Below are 22,259 nucleotides of genomic sequence, written 5' to 3' on the forward strand. Positions count from 1 at the left end.
GATGGTGTTCATACAGAAAATGAAGTTAAAATCTTGCGTTTCAGTGACGAGAAAATTCTAAACAAAGTATTGGAAACTACACCCAGTACATTCAAGTATCATGAGACGATGCCAAAAGTTCAAGACTACAGGAAGGGTGTTAAATTTGCCATGCAATAAAAGGCCAGGAACGAATGACTGTGTGACTCAAACAGTGCAGGAGAGAACGGGACGGAGTCCAATGAAGTCGCTTAAATCAAAAAGGGAATGCCACGATCAAAGTTACACAAGATCGTACGCAAGAAGATGAAGGCCTGACCCTTCATGTTAAAATTTGTACACTATCTGATAGACAAATCTCTGATATGAAAATGGAATTGTGCCTATTGTTGGAAGTAAACTAAAATCTTTTATGTGTATGCCTGCGCCATCTCTGAGAGAGAGGTGGAACTACCCCGAAGGTGGCTGGATGTGTGTGCGAGTCTGCGCACTGTGTATCGTGTCGCGTAGTTCAATATAGATAAACATGAGTAAGCTGCTGTCGTTCGTAGCAGGAAAACACAATGCACGCACTTGATAACCAAAGGAGTACTTCGTATTTTTTTTGTAGTTCCTGGTGTTATAACCATTAGTTAGTATTTTCATATATACACGCAAGTTCATTCTTGTTATTTTGCTTCAAGAAATAGAATCGATTTCCTATACATTTACGTGTATCCATTGCCATACCTTTTCTGCCTTAGCACTTACCTGTTTACAAAATGATGGTGACCTGTCTCAAATTCTGTTCTCAGATAAGATCACGTTTTTGTGTTTTGGGAAAGATAAACAGGCACAACAGACGAATTTAAGAGGTAAAAAATGTGTAGGGTAGTCCCACAGTCAACGTGTGCTGCGTGGTTTCAACGAGCCATACCACTGGTCCATTTTTCTTCGAGAAAGAGACTGTAATTGGGTTACCTGAACATGTTACATTTCTTGTATCAGAACTTGAGAGGTTAGGCATCATTAATGAGGTTCACATACAAATGAGGCACCACCATATTTTGCCCTTGAAACTTCGGCAGCTTCTTAACGAACAATTTCGGCAGAGATGGATTGACGGAAGAGGCACATACCTTGGTCTGCAAAACTTAGCACTTTGTGGGGACTGTAAAGACAGAGGAGGGATATGCATAGAAACCAGCTAATATGGACGATCTGAAGGACAAAGTAAGTTATGCGATTCTGAATATCACGGATAAAAATCGTCGCCACGCAATTCTCGGTTTCACAAAAGACTGAAACAATATTTGTTCGTCAGAATATTGTACAATTGGAGGTTGGGCGATTAATCTTAACAAGAAGGAAAAAAAACTTTGAAGCTTACTGAAAGTACACGCAAAATTTTGATTTAATTAAACTCAATAGTTTTCAATTTCAAGCCACATAATTTTAGTTTCCCCAGGCCTTTATGGGCACAACATATTATGACATGCATATGTTTCTGCAGAGAAAGAGAGAGAAACTTTACAATATAAAACAGATCTTTAATAATAAGGTTTCAAAATACATGGATAGATGGCAGAATAAATATTCAAAATCTTATCAATTACTCATAAAAATTCCATTTCACTCAAAAAGTATACAAATATTACTGACATAAATATCTGGCATGTATTCAGTATCGCTACTGTTCATTCTCGTGTATGCTTCCTGGCACATTATTATTATTATTATTATGGCAGAAATGTATATATTTAACAAGATCAATAAACTTCACAATTTTCACAAGAAACTTGAGTGTCTCTAATTTCTTCTTTTAAGTCTAATTTTCTATATACATCATCTCTGAGAACGTTCACTTTCTCAATCGGCTGCCACTTGTTGATAGGATTAGCACTATCAAAGGGATCGTCTGTTCTCACGTCCAGATGCTCAACTGCATTAGGCAAGATCAATCTGACAAAAAAAGAAAAGAAAAAAGTTATTCAAAATACAATTTTTATCAATAACATCAAAACTACAATATTCACCAGTTTCCAGGTTTACACTTCCAAAGTTTTAAAAATATTGCAGAAATCAACGTTTTACCGTTTTCAAGATTCCTTATTATACTTACTACTTTACAATTACATATTACGAGCACTCAAGTGTATAATCTGAATTTTGGTTTAATATTTTGTTTAAACAATAATAATAATAAACGGCGAACACAGATCCCTAGAAGCAGGGGCGGACTGGCAACCATGGGGCCCACCCTGCTAAATTGAAATGAGGGCCCACTGTATAAAACTGTAAAAAATGTACTTGGCATTCCACTTACTTCAGTCGGGAGTCTACTCGCGAATGTGCCGCAATCCCTCTCTGTACCTGTCTTTTTGGCGAGAAGAAAATGTTGTAACCCACATACACAAACTCGTATAAATATTGGTGTATAATCTCGAGGAAGCATACCCCGCTCTTAGCAGACAACTCCCTCCCCCCAAGCGTGTCAGATGAGACAACAGACATGGCGTCAGTGTTGGAAACTTGAAAAACCTGTAACTTTGTGATCTCAATGCGATTGAAGGTAAATTTGCGATAGATTTCGAAACGCAAGATTTTCCTTGACATAAGTAAGTCATAATATCATATCTTCATGTCGCAAGAAGATTAGATATCGTCTATCGTCTATTGTAGTCCTCCCATTCCTCGGCTGGTCCCAACTTCTCTTTTCATATGAATACCTACTCTGCACATCACAAATAATTTTTACATTTTACTACACTTTTATTTTAAATTAACTTTAAATAACTAAAGGGATTTACACGATATACACACTAATTTGACTGACAGCATAAGTGTTCAGCACTTTTAGAAGTTACACCAACGCTTACTGGACCCAGTGCCGGCAGCTAGTGCTCGCAAACGGGTCAGGTCAGGCTTCATCGGGTCAGGGCTCGAGTCGAACCTCCTTGGGTCACAGGTCGGGTCAGGGCTGCTTTAGCCACGGGTCGGCTCGGGTCAACTTTCTTATGCGTCATTTCGGCTAAAACCTATTCGGGTCATGAGTCGGGTCGGGTCGAAGTTCAACTCGACCCGAGAAGGATTTAGCCGAAACGGCGCATAAGAAAGTTGACCCGAACCGACCTGTGGCTAGAGCAGCCCTGACCCTAGCGTAGGTGACCTGACCCGACCCATGTCTCAAGCAGGCTTGACTCGACCCCTAACCCATGAAAGCCTGATCTGACCCGTTTGAAAGCACTACGCCACAGCAAACAGTTCAGTTAATTTCGTGTTCGAGTGTTAAAGTTGTGTAATTTCAAGTAAAAATAGCCATAAAAGATAAGCTACAATTGACTGAAATCATCCAAAGACGTGGTGTATACATTATAATTTATAAACACCTTAGACAGAAAAACAAAAACAAAACAAAACAAAACAAAACAAAAAAACTGTCCTGCAGTACTCGAATGAGTCACCAAGGATGTTATAAAATAGAGGATCTGCCCATACGTATCTTTTTCATATGAACTCAATGAAGCCAAAAAACAACTGAGCATCGTCGGAGCCGGCACGTCTGATTGGTTACTCTCGTTTCCGCCATGATTGTTGGCTCGAAACATTGCGATCTTAGTGGCGCGGAGTGGGCAGAGTAGGTGTGGCGAAGCTGTGACGTATGGCTTCACGATTTTGTTGTACGGGCAGATCCTCTGTTTTATAACATCCTTGTGAGTCACATTCACGTCCATTTGTTTCTTGGGGCTTCACAGATTCAAATAGCCTACGTTGTTTTGGGTCAGATGCAGCTTTTTGTAAATCACATCTTCATTTGTGTTCTCGCTTTTTAGCACCACTTTTATATTTTTTCTTTACAGTTACCTTACAATCACTCCTACCATCCATACTGACACAACTACACCTGTCTTCCACGACAAACGACACGTAACTGGTGTTCCAATAATTGAATTGCTGCTATCGGATATGCTCTTCGATGTAATACCTATACAAATAAAACACGAGCCGAGGGCAGCAACTTCATAGTAATTGTTTGAGGTTTGTATAAAACAATCGTTGATAGTGGCAACTAATTTCTTTTCGCTTTACCGCACTGAAAAAACAAACAAACACCGAAGCCTGATCCGATTTCTTTCTTCGAAGGTTGGTCTGAGGACAATGCAGTTCAAAAGCGTTCCGGCTCCACCTCCACTTTCCACAATAACAATATCTACGAAACTATAGTTTCTTTAAAACATCGCCACTCGCCGGCTTGTAAAAGGACCGGAGTAGGCAATGGTATCCAAATCCAATAACAGCCTGAAATTTACTGTGTTTCTTATATTTAAAAAAGCACTAGTTAACATGCTCGTTTTTAACAGCTGCTGTATCACAAACCCCGCAATGTTTCAGGGCCTGATTGTCTCATAGACGGAACCTTTTCAAGTCGATAAACGTGAAGAAGAATAAGGTCTGTTCATGAAAAGTTTAACTTTTCGTCTTTTTTATGCAAAACACAAGTTTGCGGGAGTTACCCTGCCATATTTTTGATGCTGGTAGGTTTAACTGAGCACATCTTTTTAAAATCGGTGGAGGGGCCCACCTGTTTGGGGGGCTCACCCTGCATTTGCAGGGTAGCAGGGTGGGCCAGTCCGCCCCTGCCTAGAAGTGAATTCATGCATCCATAGGTTAAGAATATTTCATTGCTTTCAGATGGAATAATTTTTCATTAAGTTCTCTCCTGAAGTTAGAAATCAGACAGAAGTTAGAAATTATTTGCTAATTAATATAACCAAACTTCTTCTACCACTCTTTGCTGCATTATCTGGATGGAAATGTGTCCATTTGGTTTATGCACCAACTTATTTCATATATGTATACTAGTTTTCGTGCTTATTTCTTGTATTTATTCACAAGAATAAACAGGCCTAAGAATAATGCAAAACAAATAGATCTGTTATAAACAGTAAACCATACGTAATCGACATACCGGTGTGGCAAATTCTCACTTGATAACATTGTATTCTGTAAACCACATGCACGCACTATACACAACCATTAAATATGCACTGCACTTTATTGAAAAGAAACATAAAATAAGAAATTTACTGTCCTTTAAATTATGTCGCTCCCTTTTTACATGAATATAGCTTTTAATTTAACATTTTCTACCAAATTAAATATTTTACATGCAGGATGTATTTAATAATAAGTATATAAATAAATAAAATAAAATAAGAAAGATATGGGGTTACGTTTTGAAGTGTGAAACAACGTAGATTTCCAAACTTTGTGAATTCAGTACTGAAACTTGAAGAAATACCTATTGGCTGCAATAGAGTAATAAGATCACAGATAGACTATGTTCCTCAGACGCTGAATCCATATCAAAAGGCAATTATCCTCTATTTCTTACATCTTTTTGCTTTACAGAGATTAATATTGAAAGTGGCAGTTGATATATGTTACTTTCGGCTGCAACAGAGAAATAAGTCAGAAATTTAACATATCCTTGCGGTACTGAATCCATACCAAAAAACTGCTTGTTGCTGTTTCTGTTTTTATCACTATAGTGCTTGGTGCTGAAACTGGAAATCTTTTCGGTTTGAACCTAGAGATAAAAATCGAGACAACTAATTCTGTGGACTCTGAATTAATGTCAAAAAGCAGTTCCTCGTTATCTCTTACTGTTTTTGTTCGATAGAGATCAGTAGTAGTAGTAGTAGTAGTAGTAGTAGTAAACTTCTAAAATTTGTGGTTTTAGTAGAAGAAAATAAGGGCAGAAGCAGAATCTTACGACACGAAATCAATTTCAAAAAAATAGCTTCTCACCATCTATTGCTGTTTATATTCTATGATGAATAACGATGAAACGGGAAATGGTTCATTTCTGCCAATTCCAGTTTGAATAGAGAGTTAACAGAGGGCACAGAATCTATTTTTGGGAGGCTCAATTTATGCCAAAAGACCACCCACTATCTCTTACCGTTTTTGCTCTATGGTGAACACCGTTGAAACCGAAAAAAGACAATTTTCATTACTTCTTATTTGAATATAGGGTTAACAGAATAGGTGGGACGTGTTGTTAGAGCGATTCCAGTAAACCACCTGTCCCTATCTCTTACCGTTCTCGCTCTATGGAGATCAATATTGAAACCAGAAGTCGTAGTAAATTTTTAGCATTTTTAATTATAGGAGAAAGATGCAGTTTATAGGATATATATAAACTGCTTGTTGCTATCTGTTACCGTTTTTGACCTATGATAATCAACGTTGAAACTGGAAATGGTTAATTTCTACCGCTTCTGGTTTGAACAGGTTTTTTTTTAGTGTACATCAATACAAAAGAAATGTTTGCAAGTAAAATCAAAATATGTTCACGTACTCATTCATAAAATAGATGAGGCCAGGCCTCACATGTCTCGCCTAATAATCGTTTATGACAAGTCATACATTTCATACCATTAGGGCTCAGCGTGCTCTACTCAATATACATCTTCTATCTTGGCCTGCTAGGTTTCCGAACTAAGGTCTATCGAGCACGTGTGATATATGTAGGCCAGCGCCTGAATGCTAACATGGCTTCGGGAACGTTTATTGTCCAGCTATGCCAAGATTTTTTTTCTTCTTTTCTTTTTTGTTGTTTGCTTGTTTTTGTTTAACGTCCACGATTATGCACCAGGGCTAAGGGAGAGGGTAAGATGATGAAATGAAGAAAGCTCGCAAGATCTATAGCGAGCACGAAATACCATGCTAGAAAGAAGCGTAACTGCAGGATAGCTGGACTGGCAAATATCCAGGGGCCTACAACATGAAGACGCACACCTCTGACCTGGCAGTGTTTTTATTTGTTTTTCAAGAAAGTACTCCTAACATTAAAGAGATTAAACAGATAATAAAAAAGAAAAAAATCCCTTCTATAATTATATCAATGCATGTCACTCTTAAATCTTAAGTTATCGTAACAAACTCATAAGATTTTTCCAAGCCAGCATTTAGTAACGATATCTTTAAAGTGACAACAATCATTAAATTAGCTTTTCTTCTTATAATGAAAAATCACTTCCATTTATATAATTTTCCGGAAGTCTGTACAGGTTTAACGTTTCTGGCCATTCCTGACACACCTGCCAATGCAGAACGTCGAGTTTTCAAAATTAATATATATACGTGGCTAGGACGCTGAACTTCGAAGAAATAACTGACAACTTTGCCGCACTCAAAGCAAGGAACGAATTTTAAGACATAGAAAATGTTATAGAAGATTACAATAAATTTATTGATTTTGATTTCGAGTTTAACGTCCCTTTCAGTAGCGAGGCTAGATGAGACCGGAACTACTGATTAACGTGGCATCCGAACTACATGAGCTCCCGCCGGGAATCGAACCCGAGTCTCCCACGCCAAAGGTGCGTACGCTAACCGCTTAGCCACGAAGCAGCTCTACAATAAGTTTATAAAACATTAACACTTCTAAATATTTGCACACAAATTATGTGTAGAGCTCCGTATTTCTAATATGTGGATTATAAAAATATTTGAATTATTGTAACTTCTAAGGCTGTCAACTATCAGTTAGCGAAATCAGAAGAGAGGACTACTACTAAAATATGCCAGAGGCCTGCACACTTCTAGTTACAACCCTGGTACTCCAGACATTCAGCGTTTGAACGACTGGCTACCTGCCCCAACAGCAGTAGGTAGTTATATGTGGTATTAATGTAAGTATTGTACGTTTTTTAAATAGCCTAAATAACAAGTTCAGGATTGCCACAGATGTTATGGGATCATTACTACCGACTATCAGCCTCTTGTGTATCAATGTTGGGCTGGTATACTAATTCTAGGAATGGACAAAACCATTTTTTTCTAAAAACCGACATTTCAGTCTCTCACCGAAACCAGCTTCAGTTCTTAGATTTTGAATTTTTATGGAAAGCAATGAATTTCACCAAAGTCGGTATCTATTGTACTCATTTCCAAACAAGTTAACGCATAAGTATTAAAAAAAAAATATTTATACATATTTCTGGGCATCGCCGACATTTAGGGCCTTTTGTCCATCACATATAACGGATGATGCCCATCGGCGAACACCTATCTGGGGAAGGGCGGATGGAAGGAAGTGTCCTGCGACCTGTATGTTAGGTATCATACCGACATTTGTCTGGTGTGAATGAGGAAAACCTCAACAGCTGGTCTGAAAAAGCTGGTACACATTTTCAGCCGCGTGTTCCCACCGGAAATCGAACCTGAAACAGCTGGCATCACAGGCAAAAGCGTTAGACCGAAACCATTTATATATATAAAACCAAAACGGAGTTCGTGCCCATCACTACTTAATTCCTATTGGAAGTTGTTAAATGTGTTTCCTATATTGTACATACCATCAACGTTACATGTGGCTTATTTTCTGATTAGAAGTACAATTTCAATTAAATGTGTTGGATATATTAACTGAAATATCAAAGCTCCTACAAATATTTATTTAAATGCGCAGTGTAATTTTATATGAGAAACATGTGAAGTACTACCTACCTATAGGAATGTAGGAAAGTTCTATAAGGAAGAATATCTTTCTTGTTGCTATATGTAAAATCTCCTACTATGGTATGTCCCAATTCCGCACAATGAACTCGTAGTTGATGTCGGCGACCTGTAATTGGACGTAGCATAACCTGTAATATTCACAAGAGATGAGTTAGCATTAATGCTCAAATTTTAACACAGGAGCTGGTACACTTTTGTACAATGTAGATTTCTCCTTTTTATCGAAACAAATGTGTTATATATGCCAGATGCTAAATGTTTCTACATTTGAGGGAAGAACACTTCCACCATCCTATTACTTTTTCTTTTTAAGGATAATTTGCTGTTCCGAGTTTAAAGTGAACAATGAATAAAAAATTTTAAAAAAATGTATTAATAAATTCTAATAATATCTTATTTGTGCGGCAGATCGTTTGAGAAAATTAATGCGACAGAATATTTGGAAACGTATTCTCGAAACGTTTTGTAACAAATCCTCTAAAAATAGGTAGAAAGTAAATGTTTCATATTTAGTTATTATCTTCATCTGATTTTCTCTGCCACTTTGTACTTGTATGTTGGTAAAATCGACGAATCGAAGTAAAAATTTGCAAGGGTAAATACAACAGTGAAAACTTGCAAGAACGAAGCAATTCCGAAAGCTAGTGACATAGATTTTATCATTATTTACTTCTGTTGACTGCCCTTAGGCCAAAATAATCAAGAACAGCAACAAAATTAATAAACATACAATGTTTCAAAGTAAATATTTTTAGTTTATGGATTGAAATGCAAATAATAAACTTACTTTTGTTGCGGGATATTTTTCGTATAAACCCCTCTCCAGGACCAGGATCCGTGTGTGTGCTTTACGAGGAGCACCACAGTACTCCTTATCTGCAGTACACATTCTATGATTTTTATGCTCCTCACGCAAATCATCACCTAAAATATTAACACAAAACTCTCAATAGACTACTTTTAGAAAACAAAATCAATGGAAATGGTGATTCAGGATTCCTTATATCTATACAAAGAATGTATACTAGGGTGGGTTGAATTCGGGTAACATTTTGGTGGGGTAACGAAACGTAGTGAAACTGGTGCTTCGTGGCGTCTTGATAGTGGGAAACAAAAGAATTTTGCATTTAAGCGCTGTCTAGGGGGTCCAACTTTACTTTGAACAAATGGATTTTGTGTCAATTACAGCCAGATATGCAGTACTCATTGTATACGCATTCAGAACTGCTACCTCCAGTAGTATGGTGGTACAGATTGCAGACAACGTCAGATCAGAGCTTTATCCAGTTACAAACTAAAATGTGTTAAGGGGATGTCTACCCATCATCAGAGGCTTCGGAATCTCCATAAAGTAACATGTAAAATTTAATTCACAAATATCTTACAAAATACTCCACTTAGAAACTTCCAATTTTCTATATGAATGCCAAAGCGCAATACAAAGGAGATGGTTATCTCAATTTTAAACTTAATGTCTTGGGTTAATTGTAATAATTACTACCGTAATCAGGCAATCACTACTCCAGGTAAAGGATCAAAAGACCACTTTCATACCTCATAAATTACTACGGGTGACATTCTTCGAAGAACACATGCTAGAGAGGGATGCATTGTGGCAATTTGAGAATCGAAACTCATGTCTACCACCTCCATTTTCATAATTTTTTACGCCTTGAGCATTCTCCCTTCCCACTCCCCACCTCCACTTTCCAACTGAGTTCCTACAACTTTACGACGGCAACTATCTGAATTTGCCTTTTCGGTGGAAGCTGGTTGACTCACGTGTCAACAAAATATTTGGTAGAACAATGATCTTTGAAATCTCAGTATCGAGCATATGTTTTCAATTGCTTTTCTACATCTTTTGTTGCTGAAACGGAAGGATTCTTCTTCGAAGCAGTAGCTTTCACCTCTGCCGCTCATAACTATACAGCAAAGAAAAGTCTAATGCCCAGCTACACCAACCGAGGATTAATCCGTGGATAGGGATTAAACTAAAGTTAATCATCGAAGTGAGGATAATGTGTTGCACCAACACTGATCTGAAGATTATATCGCCAAATCGTCGAATTAAGATTAGCCATCATAAACGGGAGATTAATCCTTGATAACGTCGTGATCAGATGTGAGTAGAGTGAATATGCTTGCAAAAGATTTGGATATTTTAGATGAATTTGAAGTGCTTGAACAGATAGAAGATGCTATCCGACCTAGAAGAATAATGAGACAGGGAAAATCCTTTTCAGTACTTCAACAATGATGCATTTTGTAATCGTTTTCGCCTGTCGAAGTATTCTGTTTTGGATGCTGTACAGCGTTTTGTTGCAGGATTGCTTGCAGAAGATTATATCAATAATTTGGCTGTTTATATGGTTATTTATGTGATTATGTGGATATAAATGGTGTTACTGTCCTTATTTCAATTGTTTCTAAAGCAAGAAAGTGATATTTGTATCAATAAATACCTGTCATTACTACAATGGACCAATTAAAGTAGCATACTTGCACTAATTTATTATATTATTTATTTTATTCATTGACTTATTTATTGTAGTTTGTGAATTGAAGAAATTTAGTTTTTAGTGGCTACCTAGTAGAGTTGGACATAGTAGGTTAAATTTACCTCACATTTAAGGTAATTATATTTATAAGATTCGACCTTGCTGCAAGACACTCTCTTGGGGTCAATTATATTTTATGGCATACACTGCCACATTCGTTCATTTAACAGATGTTGTCTTCTTACCTGAAGACATCCCAAATACATAGCTACGTAAAAATACATTAATGAAAGTCGAACCTGTTATGCGCGAATTTTCCTATAAAGTAGCTTTTAAAGTAGTATGTGAAGTAAAGTATCTGAAGTCAATGTGCTAATTCATGCCGACAACGACAAATGTCTGAGCGTTAAGAGGTTTATATAATGGTGAAATTTACGTTAGTAATGTGTTATGTTAATTTGGGCATTTGTGCTGTATCGCCGGACCACAAGAAAATCGAAACAAACAATACCAAAATGTACTATATTTCGTTAGATTAAATTACATAACATTATCCTAGATTAGGGTTAAGTTTATATATATATAAATTAGGAAAATTTACAGGAGAAATGAGGTAAGAAAAGATGATTTGAAGTTCTTATGTGCTGTCTAGGTGTGTAACTTCGGCAGTAAGGTTATGTTTAATACGAGATATGTGGAAGTGGGTACTATTTGCAAGACGCGGAAGGTTCGACGATTCAGCAGCGTGCCCATTTTATGTCAAGAGCAGAACCCAATGAACACCTGCGGGGCTTCTAACCCGTTCCTACTCCTACTCCTCCTCCTCCTACTACTACTATTACTACTACTACTACTTATACTATTGATCCGTATAGTAAAATTGCACGTTTTGATGTTTTTACTGCTTTTTGATGGGTATGAAACTGGAGGAGCAACTCTAAACTTAAGCCTTAGGTTAGGTTAGGCTGGGTTACAAGTCAGTTATCTTGAAAACAGATACGTGTAAACTTTTACAACTTGGAATAAAAAATCAGTATATTCGTATACATATGGAGTCCGGATATAGGTATGGCACAAAAACTACAGTGCAAAAAGCAAAACAACTTGTGCTAGGTGGCCACTAAAAAGCACAAATGCTACCTAACCGAGTCGGGGCAGGACGAAGCTAGTGGAGACGCACGATAGCGCAGAAGTGCATCCGAAGAGAGCGAGCGCATCAACGACGGCGTGTACGCGCGTAAGCGAGGGTACTGAAAACATGTGGATTTTGGTAATGATACGAGTTTCAATAGCACTTGTCATGGATTCATACTAATAACTATCCACTAGTAAACATAAAATACACTGTCTGCACTGTTTGCAGAAACATATTCTGGTAGTGGCCACCTAGCAGGTTAGGTTGGTTAACTTAAATTTAGTTAGGATATAATTCGATAACAATAAAATACGAGTGTCTGAACTTTGGCACATACGCGCCATTTCCACACTGCCTTATCTGCCACTAAATCATAACAAGTGTATCTCTCCGCCAAACAGTCCCTTCCGCCTCCATATGAAATGTCGCTTACATCAAAAACAACCAACAACAGACACTTTCCCATCACACGACTTTTAATCATTCTTCATCAGAAATCAAAATAAATTAACCAATTTACCCTGTAAATTTCCTAAAACTGGTCCGGCGATACAGCACTTAACCCTTAATTTGGAACACAAATATACAAGCAATAAAAATATCGGGATATTATCTATAACGTTTTTAGTAACGTACAAGTACGTTATTCACGTAAGGTAATTTGATGCCATTATATAGTGTTTGCACTATCCTATCGCCGCACTATTGTATTATCGTCATAAGGTCCACATTTTTTCTGACAACATTGCTGTTGTAAATTGTTTTACTAAAAGAATTTGTAGAGTTCATTATATTTTACCAATAGCGCATATTGTATTTTTGTTGAATAACTTTGTTGTCACTAATGTACCTTCTAAAGCAAATAAAGCAGATGGGGTCTCACGTGCCTTTGGCACGATCCTACAATTACCCTCAGTTAATCAGGGCCCTCCATCTGGCTGCCAGGTTTACAAAACCTGGGAGCCAGGTGGCAGCAAGCCAGTTCGAGTAAGGGTAGGACCAACAGAAGCGCGAGTGGGATTTCCGATTTATATCTATACCCACTTTCGCTGACGCACACCCTCACTACCGATCGGGTCACTCCTCTGCGCTCCTACCGTAACTCGCTTAGATAGCATTCATGCTTTTAGTGACCATCTAGCAAGAGTTGGTTAGTGTCTTTTGCGCAATAGTTCTTATCGTATACATACACTGAAGTTCCCCTAAAATGAATCAGTACAAAGGAATACAAGTCCTCACCCCAAGAATGATTATTTAAGATACAAAAAGTCGATTTACTGAAAAAGAAGTATATATGCAAGGAATTTGTGCTGGATCCGTAGGTAAATCTATACTGCATCGCCAATTGGTAACATTATGCAAACCCGACAGTCAACTACTAAAATAAACTTTACTTAATTAAGATGACCATATTTAAGTACAACAGTGCTACTTTCTGGAATGAAGTATAACCAACTGGCGACGAAAATGTAAACTTAAATTATTGCTATTTTTTTTTCAGCGGAACTGGCGCGGCGATGTAAATGTAAATCTATGTCAAAATTAGGGTTTTGAAAAGGTTGTCCGAACAGAGTCGTGGGGGGCGAGGCGGGGACATACAACCTCGTTGCTGACGTTGTACTCATACTCATATAATTGTTTAATACAGTGTGATGATGAGACACGGCAATATGATGAGTTAACCTATCCTAACCTTTCCTACTCTGCCCTACACTTCAAAATAATGGCCTAAATATTGATTGTAAGGTAACCTGACGTAACGTAACCTAACTTACTCTACCCTACATTTGGAGCGCTTACCTATGGTGCGTGGGGTCCCTTGTTTGATTGCAGACCAAGTAAATTTGTTTTGGACAAGATCGTGTCCGTGGGTTTTCTCAGGGTACTCCCGTTTCCTTCAACATCCTCATTCCATCAATTCTTCTATCATTCACTTGTCTCCCTTTAGCCTAAATGGCGTAAACGTGTGACGTTAAACTTAAAGATTTCATTTCATTTTTCTGTCCTACATTTGAAAATAATGGTTAAACATTGAGCTAACGTAATCTAACTTAACCTACACTACTCTACCCTACGCTACCGTATTCTACCCTAATATTCTCTACTTCTCCCTATCCTACCCTGTACTTCAGTGCAAAAACCGAACGTTGAACTTTAGGCAAGACGGTATTTGTGTGAAGCTTAGCGTAGTTGTTTGTAGTCAAACATTATTTAAGAAAAATGGACTACCCACCGTTAGTTGAAAATGTCGCTTAACAGGCGGATAAGTAGTTTGGTCTGCTAGAACAAAGCTATTCTTCTATCTTTTTTTTCAATTTAATATTTGGATCCTAGATATCTATATTTGATTTGGTTTGGAGTTTAGCATCCCATTCAGCAGCGAGGCTATATAAGATGCGGTCCTACAGCTCAATGTAAGGTCCGAATTACATGAGCTCTCGCCGGCGAATCTTCCATGCCATCCCGCTTATATATATATATATATATATATATATATATATATATAAAAAGCTGTCCTATATATTTTTTGGAATATCAGAAACAGCTTCTTTTTTAGTATTTGATATGACTATTTTATATATTTTTTTTTAATTATTTTGTTAAAGGGTATGTTAACAAAAGCATTAAATCATATTTGCCTTCCCGAACAGTCAACTTCGCCTGCTTTCTTCCCATATCTATTACAAAAGTTACCACATGCTACGCGAATCAGTTTTCAGTTGTTACTGCACTGTTTTAGCCAATCAAATGCATGATATTGCATGACGTCATGTCATAAACGTCATAGTTTTATACAGCTTCCGATTACTCGTGGATAAGTTAATTTTTTCTCACAAACTGTTGGTGCAACGATGTAAGATTCTTATCCAAAAATAAAAATAATCAATGGATTATCTTATCCATCTTAATCTTCGTTTGGTGCAACCGGGCATAAATGTTTCTTATTTACCTATCTTTTGTTTTCTAGAAGGATAGGTTTCTTTTCATTTTATATTATTTATCATAGAAAACAGACAGTGCGATGTTTCTGTGGTTAGAACGGATTAATTGTATGCAAAGATGGCAAAAACAAACTTTTTCTTGTTTGGTTTTTAAATAACTATAATTTGGTTTAATTAATCCCTTACATATTTACCATATGTGTGTGTGCACGTGTGTGAAAAAAAGAAAAAAAAAATAAACTAAAGAATTGCTTGATGGATTATCACCAAAATCTGTTCAAAATATAGTCAAGACTTAGGAATTGAATTTATTATTAAAACACCTACACAAACTGGAAGTGGTTTAAATAAACCATTTCTGGTTTGATCTTTGATCACCATAGAGCGAAAACGGTAATATGTAGTGAGATCGGTAGTTTTCTGCTTCGTAAGAACATATTTAATCTCTATTATTAACTCTCTACTAAAACCGAAAATGGTTCAAATAAACTATAATTTCTGGTTTCAATAAATATTGATTGCTGAATATTGCACTCAAATCTGTCCGTCCATTCGAGAGATATTCGCGGAAGAAATTTTAACATAGGAAAAGAACTTTTGTTACTGACCTGTGTTACAAAAAAGCTAGTTGCCGGCTAATTCTATTTTAGGCGTGCTGTGTTTCGTTCGTAACGGAGTCAAAGTAATTAACTGAAGGTTAAACATTTGATAACTGAAGGTTAAACATTTGAAAGTTAGGGCCTAAACGTGGTCATTTTTTAATCAGTTGTGTGGAGCCTATCAAAGTTTTATGACTACATTTTTCTAGCTTAGTTTCATACATAACTATATTAGATCTCCTGGTGGTGTACCAAAAATTCTAATTTCCTTTGTTTGCTCTTTCAGGGGAATTGACACTCACTAAAGGATCGGAGCCAAAAACATTTTTATTCTATGACAATGGAGCGGAAGCTGAATCTAGAATTATCATTTTTGGGACAGAAAATTGTCAGAGAATTATCCAGCAGTGAAACATGGCTTATGGACGGTAACTTTTATATGGCTCCTAAACACTTCACCCAAGTGTATGTAACCCGAGTGCCGACAAGACAAACGTCCATCACAACAGTGTATGCTCTGATGGAACGAAAGACTCAAGCTTCGTACGAGGAATTGTTTCGAGCCGTAATTTAACGATGCAACGAACTGTCTCTTTTCCCTGATCCTGAAAACGTCATGGGTTTTGAAATAGCAGCAATGGATGTAAACGTAAATATCTATTATATCCAACGTGTTTTTTTTTTTTCTTTATTTTTAAATTTCAATTTTCATGGTTCGAATCAGCTGTTACTGTTTGCACTTGAAAGTAAAATACAAACCCAGTGCAGTGAACATAGTGCAGTCTTCAGCAACTCAAAGAAGATACAGTTTTCCATAAATTACAGAAAACTTCTCAAATCAGTCCATCAATTCCAAAGTTATAAGCAAAATAAATTTTACAGAAGAGAAAGAAATTTTGTCGCTGACTGTACATTCGTCACTGGTTTGATTCGTCGCGCTGGAACAGTCCTAGTTAATAACATGTGAATTTAAATATCTATTACATTCAGAGTATTTTCTCACATTTTCTGTACTTCAATTATAAATGGTGCCAAAATTTCCGTTTGCTTCGTTTCTTGGTGCCAAAATTACCGTGTCAAAACTACTGGTGCCAAAATTACCGCGCCCCCCATAGAACAGGAATGGTAAAAGCGAGAAGTGGTTTTTTGCTTTCTATTCAGTGTTCTAAAAATAACTACTATTTTCTGTCTTAAGCCTCTATTCAAACCAAAAGAGGTGGAAATCAACTACTTCCGGTTTTAACGTTGATGGCTATAGAATACGAACTGTAATAGATAACAACAAGCGGTTTTCTGCAATCAATTACGCGTCCCAAGAATATATTTCGTCTCTATCTAATATTTACTAAAACCGGAAGTGGTAGAAATCTACTACAATTTTCAGTTTCAATATTAATTGTGAAAATATCGTACCACAGAAACTATACTCCTTTGCGTGGTGTACATGTGGCACTGCAAATTGTTTTTGAACCATTTTCTTTATTTTATGTATAATCGTGGCCTCTATTTTTTAAACAATAAAATAAGCCAAACTCGAGGTCATACGTAAACTAGTTTTACAATTGATTTATCAGTAGAGCACAAATTATTTACTAGTCTGCCCATTCAGCATTGTTTAAGATTGAATAAGCCAAACCGAGTAGCGCGTCTGAACAAGGGACTGAGTTAGGGAAACTAATATATAAGATTATTTGCATGAAGTTAAACCTACTTTAGATTTGTAATAAGGGATAAGAAATCGTAAACATCTGAGAGGGTATTTGTTTCACATAGTTACAGTTAAGAAATAGATAAGAGAATAAGATAGATTGGGTTAGATACAGTTAAGAAATAGATAAGAGAATAAGATAGATTGGGTTAGAACCTAGTTAAGAAATAGATAAGAGAATAAGATAGATTGATTAGAACCTAAGTTAGAATAAAGCGGGAAGTATAAAACCCTCTATCATGCTACTGTGACATCCAATTAGAATACATAATCTCCAATAAAATTCGTAAGCACTTACAAATTTTTGTAATGAGTCTTGATTCTGAGCGAAAAGAGCTAGTTGACCTTTGACCTCGATTTATACCGGTTTGCGGTCACTTCTTGAGATTGAGACCATACTTGCTTTGAATCCGAGAAAAACTGTCCTCTAGCTAGGCTCAAACCTGGGACCCCTGATTACAAAAGTGATAATTCTACAGACTCATCCACGGAGAACACCTGATCAAGATATATTGTACCGATCTTGCATGTACTGTACTTGTGAATATTTTAAGAGTCACTTTACAAGGAAAAAAAAAAAAAAACACCTGCACAAGTGAAATCAGTACAAAGTACAGAAGATATACTTCATTCCTCCAAGTTAGTTCACAGAGTCAGAAATTTAGCGACCTAATTTAATTTGCATATAAATATAAGAAGTGAATAAAGATATGAATCATTTGAGTTCACTCTGGTTCTGAACCATTTATATTATTTTATTGATTTAAATCAATTGTTTGTTTAATACACACATACACATTCTAATTATATTTATTTATTTGAACATCAATGGGAAAATAATTTTGGTTCACACACAGCGGAATAGGTATGAAGTTCGTGACCTAACGTCTCACTATATATTTTCACAGGGTGTTCGGAAACGACATCAAACAACTTAGAGAAATTAATCCTTACACGAGAACACAAAATGAAGGTTACGGGTCACCGCACTAAAAGATTCTCGCCCAAATTTCTTGAACTAAATCATATTATACTGCAGTCAAATACAACAAAACTTTAAGGCGTTTTCGGAAAACTTCAAAATATTGCTCGAGTTATTGCTTTCTTGTACCGTTACGACCAATTTTCTGTGGACAATATCTCTGAAATAACGCAATTGTGCACCAAGGTTGGTCTATAGGCTTTTTCATGTTTTCGTCCGAGGATTCACTTCCAGACGTTATTTTCAGACACCATGTGTATACAGAGCTCCTTCGTGGCTAAGCAGTCAGCGTACGCGCCTTTGGCGTGGGAGACCCGCGTTCGATTCCCGGCGGGAGCTCATGTGGTTCGGATTCCACGTTAATCAGTAGGTCCATGTCTCATAGCCTCGCTGCTGAACGGGACGTAAAACTCACACTCAACTCAACTCAACCATGTGTATATATTATACTGCTTATTTTCGAGTAACAAGAACTAGAAATATTCGAGGCCCTTGTTCCAATTATATTTATTATCATAATCTGAACACTAAATAATCGTTCACGTAGTCTAAATTATTGAGACATTACTACGTCCGTTCTTTATTAGCTTGGTTCGTTTGGTGGCTTTAGAGTTTAGCGGCCCTTTCTGCACCGATGTTATAAGAGAAGTGAGCCTTCAATGGAATCCGAATCCTTAGTGATGTGTTGAAACTTCAAGACTCTTCCACCGGATGTCGAACCAGAGATTCGTGATCCAAAGGTGTTCGAGCTAGCCACTAGACAGACGAACGGGAAGGGCTGTTGTATTTTTAGAATTTTACTTATGTATGATTATTCACGGGAAAGTTGGTTCATCAGGTTCAATCCATCGTTTCGGTTGAATGAATCTTGAAGTAAAGTTGATTTTTTTATTACTCCAGAAAACTATTTAAATAGTTAATGTTGCCAAAAAGTAGAATTAACTATCCACCACGAATTTCAAATCCCAGTTACTAGAGGGAATTGTGTACTTTGTATCCATCCAAACGTCTCATACAAGCTTAGTGCTGCAAAGGAAAGCTAAACTTCAACCATGATCTGTATCAAATTGTTGATCCTGCTCTCCAAAGTATACATTCCTACCCTATTTTCTACTGTTGAGGCAGTGTTATTACAAAGTTGAAACTTACTAATACGAAATTAGTGGCTAGCAATAATTATCTAACTAGAGTTATTAGTAGTGAAGAAATTGACGTTCTCTACCTGATCTTTGCTTTTGCAGTATACATCATACAGCAGGAAATCGCAAGAAGCAAATATTTCAAATTGTCTTGAAAGCAAATATTCTTCCTTTGTGATTTTTACAGAAAATCTTCTATCCACTCTGCAGTAACGAAGGAAAGAAATGGGATGAATCTTCTATCCGCTCTGCAGTAACGAAGGAAAGAAATGGGATGAGGGTAGCACCCCGCGGCGTTCTACCACACCCATTGGAAAAGGACTTAAAGAGGGGAGGGGAATCCACATTTGTTCGCGAAGATCACATTGGAACAAACAACCTTCAATATATATAGTCCATTACAATGTTACTTTAAAAAAGTTCATTACTTTTTATCTACGTCATTAAGCGTGAAATTGAAACAATCATCTACTTTCTATTGCTTTTCTGTATACATATGGAAAATTTTAAGTTGTTACGTACCATATTTCGTTAGATATTGATGAAGTAAAATTTACATGATATCTTATGGGGACTGAGAAACCAGTCGCAAAAGGTATAAGATTCCCTTAAAAGTAATTCATTCCAGATCACAACGTTAGTTTCCTTTTGTTGTGTTTTCAATTACTACCACAGTGTAGAGTGAAGAGTAAATATTCTCAAATTCTTACATGCTAAAGCAACTGGCAGCATACACTTTCATACAAAATTAGACTTTGTCAGTACAAAAGGTATTTCTGTTTTAGAATGTTTGGTTTGTAGTATTGCACCATATTGAGAAGAATTACTAAAGACCCTAGTACAAACAGCGGATACATCTTTGACATCTTCAACATCGACCGAATGACACGGATATTTTGGTAGAATAATTTGTTGATTACGTACCAGAATATCATCGCTTAAGTAAAGGTGGAGGAAAGATGGGAGTACTCTCCCAGTCTATTAGCCCCATATAGGTAGTAGCATTGAGACTGATTTTTAGCTGCTTTTTATCAAAGCAGCGGACTTGCACACTGCTTGGAGTCTTCTTTCTTGCTTGAAGAATGTACCGACATTAAAATGTTCTTATACTTTCCTGTTCATCAGCAACACCAGCGAACAACCAATCTTCAGGATGGCAGAAATAGGAGTTATTTAAGAGGACGGGGAGAATTATGATCTGGTTCTCAGGAGGAAGTTTTTGATACAGTGATATCATGAAGTAATAAGTCTTTGTACCATCTTGAGAGTATGGATGGGATATAGAGAACCATATACGAGCATAGAAGTTTAGTACGAATCTTACCAAACGTTTCACTTCCTCTAATCGAGATTCGTCTGAAATGTACAATCGAAGTAGTCTAGCGCGATTAGTTAGCGATCTTGCATGGCTTAAGGCACCTGGCTGTGTAGTTTTCAAGTATTGCAGAATACTAGGATTTGAATTTTGCGCCCCTTGCTGAATTAATACACATATCCTTAGTAAATACAGCTGATCAGAACTTAAATCTTTCTGAATTACAGAGCCTGAAATAGATTGAAACAGTAATGCGCTTGGTCTGAGGATCAAATAACAGCAGGTTGATAATAGGTCCTTCATGTGTTGCTGGACCAGTTGTTCTCTCATCAAGCACACAAATTATTCTACCAAAGTATGCGTGTCATTCGATCGATGTTGAATGCAATGTCAAAGATGTATCCGCTGTTTGTACTAGGGTCTTTGGTTATTCTTCACGACATGGTGCAATACTACAAACCAAATTTTCTAGAATAAAAATATATTTTGTACAGACAAAGTCTAATTTTGTATGAGAGTTTGTGCTGCCAGTTGCTTTAGCATGTAAGAATTTGAGAATATTTACTCTTCACTCTACACTGTGGTAGTAATTGAAAACACAACAAAAGCAAGTTATGTTGAGATATACAAACGAATTTGGGATGAACTACTTTTAACACAGTTTAGTTTGTAACTGGATAGCGCTTCGATCTGACGTTGTCTGCAATCTATACCACTATACTACTGCAGGTAGCAGTTCAGAATGCGTATACAATGTGTACTCCATATCAGGCTGTAATTGAAGTAAAATTCATCTGTTCCAAGTACGGTTGGACCCCCTAGACAGTACTTAAATGCAAAATTCTTTTGTTTCCCATTATCAGAACGTCACGGAGCACCAATTTCAACATGTTTCGTTACCCCATCAAAATGTTACCCGAATTCAACCCACCCTAATGTATACATATGAAATATTTGACATAGCCAACGTACAACGTTTTAAACACAGATCAAGAAAACTCCAGTTAGTATACTATTATTAGTACCAGTAGCCAAACTCGATCCAGTAGTGATAACAATATACCTAGGTATACTGGACCGAGTTTGGCTATACAACATTAGGTCAACTGAGTTGTAAATAGGCAAGAGATGACCTGATGTTCATAATATAACTCATTTTACCAACATTTTTATAAATCAAGATAATTACAAAAGAAGAACTTTCTCCAAGTGTTGTCTATTATTATTATTATTATTATTATTATTATTATTATTATTATTATTATTATTATTATTATTTGTTATTTTTGGTAACTAGTTACGTCCAGCGTAAAATATACAGTTTTGCCTGTTGTAAGTTTTTGATTACCTTAGTAGGGCGGTTATTTTTTAAGACCCATTTTGGAATAAAAACGAAGCACATAAGCTTTGTACATAACATTTATTTTCTGAATTTACATACAATTCTCTAA

General features: G+C 36.6%; 1 protein-coding gene across 2 annotated transcripts in view; it reads right to left on the bottom strand.

Annotated features, from left to right (window-relative positions):
- Positions 1–1,487: 1,487 nt before the first annotated feature.
- LOC145686095 (RNA pseudouridylate synthase domain-containing protein 1-like) overlaps positions 1,488–22,259 on the bottom strand; it is a 52,891-nt gene continuing 32,119 nt past the window's right edge. For both annotated transcript variants that reach the window (XM_081759035.1, XM_081759036.1), the window contains exons 4-6: positions 9,275–9,411; positions 8,476–8,615; positions 1,488–1,920 (exon numbers count right to left, since the gene is read on the bottom strand). In XM_081759035.1, the coding sequence (XP_081615161.1) occupies positions 1,728–1,920; positions 8,476–8,615; positions 9,275–9,411 (470 nt within the window). In that variant the 3' untranslated portion in view covers positions 1,488–1,727. The remainder of the gene's footprint in view (positions 1,921–8,475; positions 8,616–9,274; positions 9,412–22,259) is intronic.

The sequence above is a fragment of the Thermobia domestica genome, chromosome 5 (assembly GCF_964235325.1).
Source record: "Thermobia domestica chromosome 5, izTheDome1.hap1.1, whole genome shotgun sequence".
In the NCBI taxonomy this organism is placed as follows: domain Eukaryota; kingdom Metazoa; phylum Arthropoda; class Insecta; order Zygentoma; family Lepismatidae; genus Thermobia; species Thermobia domestica.